Raw genomic sequence first — 11762 nt, 5'->3', positions numbered from 1 at the left:
GTATCTATTTATATACTTAAAATACATACGCATAGTTTTATTGTAGCATAAAAACAAGTCTCAGTCATGAGGTGGAGCATGAGAGTATTTGTCAATGGACAATAGTCACAGTCGGCCAACAACTGAAATGACTCCTTAGCATTACAAGCAAGACCGTAAACATGAGTGCTGCTTTTTCCTGTTGTTCAGTGATGGATACTTGTGACCTTACCAATCAAGGTCTAAGTTAGTACAGAATTTCCAAGATTTCATTAGGAGGGATACTCAAAATAATGTAAGATACAATTTAAGGCACTACTAAGGAGTCCCCTAGGAAACCATGACATAATGTCTGGAAACACTGCCTATGTGGATGGGTGTGGATAGCATAATTCACCAAAATGAACCCATATCAAACCCCTGTTTCAGGGGAAAGTACTGTATATATTACAGTGAACCAACAATACCTACAGATGCCTAGATTATCACTGTAAGTTGCAAGGACCTAGGAATGTTGGAAAAAATGTGACACAAGCTATGTGTAAGCATTTGCTGGGTGACCTAATCTCATGACGTTATTCTCAATAGGTTTCAGAAGGAAAAACTAATGTAATAAAGGGATTATCATAACTCAGCAGCATTGGCTTGATGTGAATTATGCACAACATTTTTGTTGCCAATACTCATCCAGTGTAGTGCCAATTATGCAAGGAATTAGAAATGAACACTTCATAATCAAGACCAACAGAAACTAGACTACTCAACTAGAGCTTAAACATCATGCATTTAGGCCCATCAATCTTAACACTGAGTAGATGTGCTTGATTCCTTAACCATGATTATATATAAAAGCTATGCTTAAAACATCAAAATTCAATCTCTGCAAAAAACCCCTCTTCTATAACATCTGAAAGATGGAATTTATTAACCAATAACCAAATTCAGACAATCGCACATAGGCAATGACACAGTGACTTATATAAGAATAAACAGACAACAAGAACTTCAGAAGAATAGGCAAATAAATGAAAACCAGATAACATATCCAAGAGCTAGATTTTACATTAAAGGTAAACCTCATATGACAAAACCACATCGATAATAAATACCCACAAATCTTAGAAGTTCTTCTTTTTCCCTCTGTTTTGTGTCACAAAATTTGTTCTTGTCACACATACCACAACATGAATGCAATCACAAGATAAGATAAAAACAATAAAAATAAGAAAAAAAAAATCACCACCAGCCATAGAGAACCTGGGTGTACCTATCCTTAAGCCACCTAAAGCTCTTCCTCAAAGAGCCTTTAACCTTGCCTTCAACACTGTACATTTTGTAGCTAGCCACCCTCTTCTTCCTTTGAAACTCAGGATCAGAAAAGCTCCAGGGCACTGAAGAAGAAGAGGCAAAAGTACTCTTACCTTTCTTCAACTTCAAGTCCCTAACGTTATTATTGTTGAATTCATAATTAGACATCTGTGCGTGAGCATGGGAGGCACTGTAGCTCCGGAGGTCATAAGAAGTGGGATGTCTAGGAGGAGGATAGTAGGTGTCCAGCTGCATGGTGTTGGGGCCATAGGATTTTGATCGGTTGTAGTCGTCCATGGCCGGAAGAAGAAGGAGGAGGAGGAGGAGAAGATGGACTGGGAGCTTCTGGTTGAAAAGGAACAAAGAAGAATAATGGAAATAGGGGTGGGGTCCCGAACAGCATGAGAGTAGTTATTAGGTTGGGGTGAGTGACACACAGCTGATTCGAGAATCGAGTTAGCGTGTTTTACGCGAAATAATTTTGTCTATTGCGTTGACTCTACAGAGATTTAATCAAATAATAAATAAAAATAATCTTTTTTTTTTTTGTTTAATTTTATGTTATCGAATTATTTATTTAAAAATAAAAAGATTTTTATTATTTCTAATTAAAAGGCAACGTTTGATTCAAAAAATTTAAAAAATACTTTGATAATTTATTTTTTATTATTTATATTATCTTATTTGATTTGTCAGTAATAAAAAATTATAGTAATATTCTATTACTAATATTGATATGATAGAAAATATAGGTGATATTCTGATTATCACATTTACTATAGGTATTAAAATATTACAAAAATAATCATAATTTTCTTATAATTATATTATTATTTTTTAATTTTTTAAGGTAAAAATAAATTTATTTTTAATTAATATAAGAAATAATATAATAATATTTAAAAATAAATATATTCAATGATATTTAAGTGAAATAATTTATTAGTATTTTTTTTTTGTTACTTTTAACTAAACACAATAATTATTTATATCTATTAAATTTTATCAAATATAATAATTATTTATATTTAATAAATAATCTTTTTATTTTAATAATAAAAAATTACTCAAATCAAATATCTCTTAAAAGATTTTAGTGTTTAGCCGAGGGATTTGTATTTGTTAGTGTAATCATTATGAATTTAAGAGAATTATTATTTTTATTTAGGAACGTTTTTTTAAAAGGCTATATTTATGATTCAAAGATCCCTTACTAAATTTATATATTTACCATTTGAAATTAATTCATAAAAGTAAAAATATAATTAATTCAATTTGACTTCTAAAAATAGATCTACGAAAGCAAATTTCCAATTCAAGCAAGAACTTCTAGAAATATTTTTCTTTTTAACAATTAATTATGTTATAAATGAGTGAGAAATCTCAGAGAATCAGCTAGCTTTTGAATATATAATTAAATATAAAATATATTTAAATAATTTTAAATTAAAAATAAAATAATATTTAATTATATGATAATATATTTATATATATAATTATGTATTTAAAAAATATGTATATATAATTTTTTGAATTAAAATGATATATATATATATATATATATATATATGATATAACATTAAGTAATTGAATGTAATAAAATTATTTACATTTATTTTAAATACATAAATATACACATACTTATATATATTATTATATAATTAAATAATTTTAAATTAAATATAAATTTATTTATATATATTTATATTTATATATTTAAAATAAATATATATAATATTATTTAATTAAATATTATTTTATTTTAATTTAAAATCACTTATATTAAATTTGTATTATTTTAAACAGTTATCTAGAGTCCAATAATTTTATTGATTTTATATATACGAATTCAATTGATGTTGACGTTCAGAACTATAAAATAATATTCAGTCATTTTGGGAAGGAAGAAAAAGTTCTTGGGGTAACCAAACGCAATAGAGACCCGGTTGGTCTTGACAAAGTCCAAGTCGAAAATTTTGACGTTTCGCTTAATGGAAAAGTAAGACCCGACTTCTCCGAATGAAACAACACGCAACTTGCTAAAAAAGCTCTCATCAAAATTCTTCTATTTATGACAGTTTTCTACTCCCCAATGCCACGGAAATCTACCATGAGGGACGCTGGGTTAGCTGATATCAAAAATTATTTCAAAAATTTATTTTTTATTATTTAAATTATTTTATTTAATTTATAAATATTAAAAAATTCTGATACTATTTTAATATCAATAGTGATATAACAAATAATATAAAAAATTATCTGATTTTTACATTCACTTTTAAGTCTAGCAAAATAATTTTCATTTTATTATAACTATATATTTATTTATTAATTTTTTTAAGATAAAAATAATCTTATTTTTAATTAATATAACATATAACATAAAAAATAATTTAGAATAATTATACTCAAAAGTATTAAAATAAAATAATATACTAATATTTTTTTATTAACCATAACCAAATACAATAATTATTTATACCTATCCAATTTTATCAAATTTTATCAAGCATAGTAATAATTCATATCCTATAATCCTCAAAATAATTCTTTGATTTCAGTAATAAAACATTCGTCAAATCAAACACCATCTTAATTGTAAGAAACATGAGGCAAATGGCTGCTCGTATCCCATTCAACAACAAATATAAAATTACATCGTCAAGATCGGAGCCGAAACAGAAATTGTTAATCACTTATCAAGGAGAAAGCTGGCCTAGACAGACACTGTCAACTTGTTCTCTTGTAGAGATAATTCTATTTGTTCCCCCGGAGTTTGGGTATTAGTATAATCCAAATCCAGATCCTCTAGTCTAAAGTACTAGAATCGATCCCCTTGATTTCAATACATGTTAACTCATATAAGGTCAGAATTGATAATTCACTCCTACACACAAGGGAAAGGCAGATAATTCACTGTAAAATATGTTGTTTTTGAGATCGATATGATCAGCTGTTCATTTCCGGGGAGAATTTCCTAAAATATTTGAAAGGGACTTTGACCCCTTCTGGACCAAAAGCTCGAGATGGGTTAAGTCTCTCTCTATTCTAGAATTGCCTAAATCCCTAGAAATTTCACAAGTTTGGGGCCCATCAAGCATTTCATTTGGGTAAATCTCGCACACTCTGACATGCAAACTGAATCAAGTGCACTCAAATGAGTACATATGCTACATAGACAATCACACACAAACACAGAGAAAATCCAAGCCTCATTCATGAACCTAAAATAACAAGTTATATAGCTTAAAAAACAATAAAGAAGCAAGTTCGGTATCCTACAATAAATAACTACTTATGTTTCAACTCTACATAATATCTGTTATCACAAAGAATATAGATATGCTTAGAACACCACAATTTCATACGAACTACATCAGATGCAACAAAACTTAAAGTAACTGATAATCACAAATGCACAAGACCCAAGTTCCTCAATTACATGGTATTATGGAAACAACCCAGAAAATAAGAAAAATTCCAAAATAACAATCATGACTAGACTTCAAAGCATTTACCTTTGCCAACACGAAACAGCATCAAAGAAGATCAGCAACATTCGCTGGCAACTCCTCAATTACTACATTATAGAACTTTTGTATGTCAAACAGCATCCTCTCATCATCCCTGGTAATAAAGTTGATGGCAACACCCTTTCTCCCAAATCGTCCACTACGACCAATTCGATGAAGGTAGTTCTCTGGCTGTGTTGGAAGATCATAGTTGATCACAAGAGAGACTTGCTGGACATCAATACCACGGGCAAGAAGATCAGTAGTAATGAGTACACGAGAAGATCCAGAACGGAATTCCCTCATAATGATATCTCTAGTGTTTTGGTCCATGTCTCCATGAGTGGCAGAGACTGTATGATCACGGCCGCGCATTTTGTCTGTGAGCCAATCTACCTTACGCCTAGTGTTCACAAAGATGACACTTTGGGTGATTGCTAAAGTCTCATACAGATCACATAATGTCTCCAGCTTCCATTCCTCCTTCTCACAATTGACATAAAACTGTTTGATACCCTCAAGCGTAAGCTCATCACGTTTGACAAGAATCCTCACCGGTTTGTTCATGAATTTCCTTGTGATCTCAAGGGCCTCAGGAGGCATTGTGGCAGAAAAAACCCCAACCTGAATTTTCGCTGGCAGCAACTGGAATATATCATAGATCTGGAGAAAAAAAAAAAAAAGATACAAGAGCAACTATATTTGTTAAGGAAAAGAGAGAAGAGAGAACATAAAGCAAACAGATCAAATGTAAACTTATCAAAAAAATATGTCAGATGACAATCTAGCTTGAAGGTCCAAGCACAATACATATAGTAAAGAAAAAATCAAAAAGATCCCTTAGTTCTCCAACAGTGACACCTTGATCAACAAAGAAACAGGATTCCCATCATATACCATATGCAGTCATTCAGATGCATGACTTACTACTTTGTACTTTCCAGCTTATGATGCTCTCTTTTCCCACAAACAATAGCAAATACCATGAGAATGCATTCAAAATTAAAAGTAATGTAAGGACCTGATCCTTGAAACCTCGTGAAAGCATCTCATCTGCTTCATCCAACACAAATATCCTAATGTTATCAGGGCGGAGAGATTGTCTTCTCAGCATGTCAAACACACGGCCTGGGGTACCAACCACAACATGAACCCCACTAGAAAGAATACGTTGATCTTCGCGTACACTAGTTCCACCAACACAAGCGTGAACCTTAACACCAAGGTAGTCACCTAGGGCTCGCATAACCTTCTCAATCTGTTGTGCCAGTTCCCGAGTTGGTGCAAGGACCAATGCCTGGCATTCAACTAAGCTGTAATCAAGCTGCTGCAGAATTCCTGAGCAAAAAGTTGCTGTTTTTCCAGTCCCAGACTGTGCCTGTTGAATTACATCAAGACCCTTGCAGAATGGTACAATCCCCCTTTGCTGAATTGCAGAAGGCTTCTCAAACCCTTTAAAAAGATTCGAACCAAACTACCAGCTGTTATTTTCAAAGTGACATACTAAATATGGTACAGAGATGTAGAAAATCACACTTTAAAATTTACTCACTCAAAGGATTAATAAGTTACTACTTAAATCAGTAAAGCAGAAATTTTAACTTCAATGAGAGAAATAGCAATATAAAATCAACAATAACCCAAACAGAGAAAAGCAAAAAGGTTACTAAAATAAGGATATTAGGTCTTTTATCAAAAAAGTAGAAACTAGTAATAATTAGCCAAGCATGAAACAGGCCTCCAAAGTGGGCCCCCAAAGAAATCAAAATAGAAGGGAAATTTCATAAAGTCCCGAGCATTAGCTTAAAGCAATGTAGTAATAAAAAAGACTTAATTGCATTAACCTAACTCTCAAAGAGAACTGGCCTAATTACATGCAGATCAATTTGATGTGGAAATAAACAAAATATATCTCGTTGATTGCGGTTTCAATCAAATTTACCCCAAAAATGCCATTAATGTACATGAGTTAAAAAAAAAGAAAAAAAGAAAACTCCTAGAAAATGAAAGCTGAAATCTTTTCTAAAAGCTTATTGTAATCTCTTAAGAATCCAACTTTTTCCGAACACATTTTTGCAGATCTGCCACCATTTTCATCCAAAAATAGCAATTAAACAATCATTAAAAGAAAAGAATTCACCAGCCATTATTTTCATCAAGCATGAGTTCATAAATCTCTTATAAAACCTAATTTCCCAAGACACCATTTTAACTTTTTATTAGTTTATTTGTACACAAGTACAGAAATAAGCCACAACACTTATCTCATCTCAATTCACCTATTTAAAGTGCCTAGGAACCCACAAAAAAGGACAAAGTCCTAAGAAAAAAACAAGAGAAACAGCAGCCAGGAGAAGATCACAACTCAAAGTGCTTTGCTAAATCATTGTTATCCACAATTAGCTCAAGGTTCCAACACACAAAATTTATGAGAAACCTTCATAAAATCTAATAGGACATATATTTGGTGGCTATTTTGCTGTTTGTTTCTCATCCACTTGTCAAAAAATGATCTCATTTTTCACACATGGCAGTAAATCTCACATTCTAAACCAAGATTGCTTCTGTGGTTCTTCTAAGGATAAGGAAACCGTAAATAAAGGTAGAAAAAAGAAAAGAGACAGTGAGGGTCAAACTGAAGGGACAAGGACATATTGCTACTCAACATATTTAGAGAAATGAAAGGTAAAATTCCATTTCATTGGTTCAACCATTCAAAAAGCAATTAACCTCAAACTAAAACCACTTGAATCTGCTTGAACTTATGGTAGACATCAGAAAGGGGCTATGAAATAACCCCCATCACAAACCCTTCCAAACAAGAAAAGAAAAGACTGCAGTAAAATCTTACTTACCATATGCATATATGCCTCTAAGAAGATTTTCCTGCAGTCCCATTGCATCAAAACTCTCATGAACTTCATCATATGATGTGAAGAAATCCTGCCCATCAGATTCAAGTCTGCTCCCACCAATTTATCGGATTAAACACCATGGTTTCATAAATATCAAGTGAAGATGTAAGATAAGCAAAGTTTTTGCCAGTTAACTAATCACATTACTAAAAAAGAAATGAATATCCACGAAAAAAAAATTCAAGGAATCAAAACTTACAACTCATTCATTTTAGAATCATATTGACGAGCATCAAATTGTGATCCTTCAGAAGCCACACCAGCCATGACTGCAAATAGTAAACTATATATAACTAGCCGTGATGATATTGTTCTTACGTTCAATAAAAAATAACAATTATAAATGAAACTGGAATGTATATTCTCTTTTTCCTTCTATAAATGAAACATAGTAAAAAAGACGTACAAGAGTGGACCAAATGTCCACCATAGTTAGGATACTTTGTGAAAAAGGGACAAAAACATACACAACAGCCTTACAAAAAATGAGTATACCCTTTGCATAACTAACAAAACTGTAAATTGATACACGCATATGGACATTAAGGAAACATGTATGCCTCCACAGAGCAATTTGTTCCAATGTTGCTCCTATGCGACTTTTGCCTCAATCTTTTACACATGAAAATGAATCCCAAAACATACAGGAAACACCATGACACCTAACAGGTAATTCTCAATAATAAAACCTCTTAAGGAAAGGAAGGAACAACTCTTGCAACTGCTCAAATTAAAATTCTTTAAATTACCCAGTTCATAACTGTGAAATGGTAAATAATGAGTCAGCTTCAAACATACTTTTATCATATAGCATAGAAATGAATCTACTTTATCTATTCTTATAAAGCATCACATATATAAGAATCACCGCTTGCTCCTATGTTTCAGTTCATGCTAATCCTAAATTGTTAAAATATTAACTCCATAACTGTCAGTATTGCATAACCGCCGTCATAGCAAATACAAGACCATCATAAAAATCAGCATCAGACAACACATGCAATAATCCATAGAAAAATTCAACATCCATTGCGTATAGATTAGTTAATAGATTAATTCTATTTCGAGATGTATTTTAGCCAAAAAATAAAAATAAAAATTAATTGAAATAAATCATGCTGCTTTTAAAAACTCATAATCAAGGTTAGTTAAAGATGTAAGCCTTATAATCCATGACAATCAAAGATGAGAAAACGTAAAAATTGAAGAAGCAAACACTGATCTGACGAAAAGAAAGAGAAAGGAAGGTAAATGAACCTGATAGTGATGAGATGAAGAAAGAAGGTCCTGTGTTCGTTCGTTGTTTGTTTTTAGGGTTAGGGTTTTCCCCGAACTCCTCGGATCGCTGGAGCGAGTGATGATTTGTTTGAAGGAGTTCAAAGAACAGAGATTTTTGTGGATAGAGATACTGAGCTAAGAGAGTCTGCGATCAAGGATCGTGAGGGGTTTACATTACTTTTCTTTTCCCATTTTGCCCTTCACCCTCTGCTCCTCCTAACGGTGTCGTGTCAGGATAAATTAATTTTTTTATACCCAAGCACCATTTCACAGCCCAAATCACATTTTTTTTCAAACGAAGTCAAGGACTGGTAACCTTATTATAAAGTTAAATCATTATATTTTCTCTAACAATTTTTTTTTTTAATCATCATATCATTTTAATTTTAAAAAATAATAAAATCATTTTAAATATTAAATTTATATTATAATTCATTTATTCCCCTTTTATTTTTTTAATCACTTCACCAAATTTTAATTGTCATTCTCCTTTTTTGTTGATTTGTCTCTTATATTAATTGAATTTCCAAACCCACTCCCACCATCAATCTCACCATCTCAAGTTCATTCTTTTGCCAATATTATTGTTTTTAGCTCATTTTATATCTACTAAAACCTTTGAAAACCTATCCCAATGTGTTGATCTTCCCTTTTCTAACTTATCTAACGTTAATTATGACTTTTGATCGTTATCCCATTGATATCACTGTTTTCTATTTTATCTAGTGTTGACTTCACCGTCGATTACTCTTCATCTGAAATTTAAGGATACTACTCTTTCAATCTCTCTCTATAATGTGGCTTAATCTCCTTCCAACTTTTATCATATCTCCCTATCACAATCTTATCATTTTCAATAACTTTGTATCATAGTTTACTCGACAACACTGGTAAGATTCTAATGAATGGTAGTTAAGATTTAAAAAACTGAATTATGGGTTTTTCAAAATAGATAAATGATGATATTACCATATTTAACATGTTGAGAGAGATTTGGAAAAAAAATGTTTTTTTTTAATTTTTCAAAATTTATAGATGATAATTTTTTTATTTTTTGGCCCTTATAAGCCTGATTTTGAGTGAAAAAATAACTTATGCAGCTAAAATGTGAAAAATGTTTTGGCCAAACCATTGGTGGGAATATATAATTGACTCATTATTATATAAAATGGATTTTTTCACCACGTGAAAGAAAAATTTGAAAGCTTTGTGTGAATGCGTTTAATACATAGTGAACGATATTTATTGTCTTGGAGGAAATTTTGTCTATATAAATAACTTTCCCCTTCATTGTAATAGAGATATAGACACCAAATTAACCATTTTAAATTCATGTCTCCTACTTTGTTCATCTTCTTCTTTTGTTTAAACATTTCTTTAATTATAGAATTCTTTATTTGTAATTCTTTATCATATTTATAATACCCATTTCATTTTATTATAAAAACAGAGTATAATTTTAAACATACAAGGAGAAAAAAGGGATAGGATACTAAAATTTAAATTTACTTGATTTTTAAATATTTTTATCAACCATTCACTTTTTATGATCTAATGGTGATACGAGATTGTTAAGTTACATTAAGTGCATGTAACTTATTATAATTAAATTATGATTATATAAATAATTAATTATGTGATAATTAAATCATGCTTATCATAATTTAATAGTAACCATACAAGAATACTTCTTAATAATGAGAATAAATAAAGAAATGTTTAATTTTAAAACAGGGAATAATACGAGAATTTTAAAAATTTTCAATTCAAAAAATGTTAATCCCACTAGTTTCTGAATTATTATTTAAATAATTTAAAAATGAGAATATAATCAACAATAAAATTATTTAAATAAACTTTTCTAAATATGTAATAATTGATTATTTAATTTAATAATTCAATAATATTGATTAAATAAATTATTCAAAACAGCACTAAATAGAATTGTCTCTTAACTTATTTATTATCATAATTGAATTACTATAAATTGAATTAATAAGAATGTCTAAAATTAATTAAAAAAATTGAAGTCAATATTAAGATTAAAGGATGATATTAATCACTTATTTTGGCTTATATACTAAACTATTATCAATTTATTATAAGTAAGATAGATTATGTAACAAATAATAAGTGCTAATTTACGTACTAATACACGTAAATGTTTAAACCCCGGAGATTACTATATACACATAGTTTTACTGTTCAAAATCCTGAACTCTCACGAAGGGACTCTTTCACTTCATCACTCAAGTTAATCTTTGGGGTTTGACAAATCAATATAGTTGCTGATATTTAATTGGGAGATATTGAAGTTTAACTAGTGTTCCCTTCAGTTTTAAAAGAACTTTTGAGTTTAATCATCAATCTTTGTGCTCAGGAGTAATCTTATCCTTCTGATTGCTAAAGGGCATTTCTTCTTTGTGTTTACATTAATGCCATTGCCTATCACTAAAGAAGGCAGAGACACTAGTAACTTCAACAAACCAGAAAAAGGAAATTTCTGAAGACAAAGAAGATATGCAAGTCATTGTTTCCCTTATTTAGAACTTGAATGACATTTATTAAGTGAAGAGACAAACAACAATCTCAGGCCCTGTTGGCTCATGTAAATAAGTAAAACCCACATCACAACACTAGCACCAAAATAATATTCCAATGAAGATATAATATCTGCAGAAAGAACTTGAATCACATCCAGCAAGCATCATGAGCCAATGAGATAATAGGCTTCCCTGATCTCAACCATCTCATTCACTTAAAATTATTA

The 11762-nt window shown here is 30.6% G+C and overlaps 2 protein-coding genes across 3 annotated transcripts; both read right to left on the bottom strand.

Moving 5' to 3' along the window:
* Window positions 1–1001: 1001 nt before the first annotated feature.
* LOC123200784 lies at window positions 1002–1693 on the bottom strand. The gene has a single exon (XM_044616165.1). It carries the CDS (start codon window positions 1582–1584, stop codon window positions 1216–1218), a length of 369 nt encoding a protein of 122 aa, XP_044472100.1. The 5' UTR covers window positions 1585–1693; the 3' UTR covers window positions 1002–1215.
* A 2870-nt stretch (window positions 1694–4563) lies between these two features.
* On the bottom strand, window positions 4564–9147 carry LOC123200783 (eukaryotic initiation factor 4A-11). 2 transcript variants are annotated; one of them, XM_044616164.1, is made up of 5 exons: window positions 8972–9147; window positions 7914–7997; window positions 7655–7761; window positions 5821–6251; window positions 4564–5462 (listed from the first exon to the last, which is right to left on the bottom strand). In XM_044616164.1, the coding sequence occupies exons 2-5, from the start codon at window positions 7979–7981 to the stop codon at window positions 4827–4829; spliced, it is 1242 nt and encodes a 413-aa protein (XP_044472099.1). In that variant the 5' UTR covers window positions 7982–7997; window positions 8972–9147; the 3' UTR covers window positions 4564–4826. The 2 variants fall into 2 exon arrangements, with proteins under 2 accessions (XP_044472099.1, XP_044472097.1); XM_044616162.1 differs by having other exon boundaries at window positions 7914–7983.
* Window positions 9148–11762: the final 2615 nt, after the last annotated feature.

The sequence above is a fragment of the Mangifera indica genome, chromosome 17 (genome assembly GCF_011075055.1).
Source record: "Mangifera indica cultivar Alphonso chromosome 17, CATAS_Mindica_2.1, whole genome shotgun sequence".
Lineage (NCBI taxonomy): Eukaryota > Viridiplantae > Streptophyta > Magnoliopsida > Sapindales > Anacardiaceae > Mangifera > Mangifera indica.
This window is presented reverse-complemented; position numbering and strand designations above follow the sequence as displayed.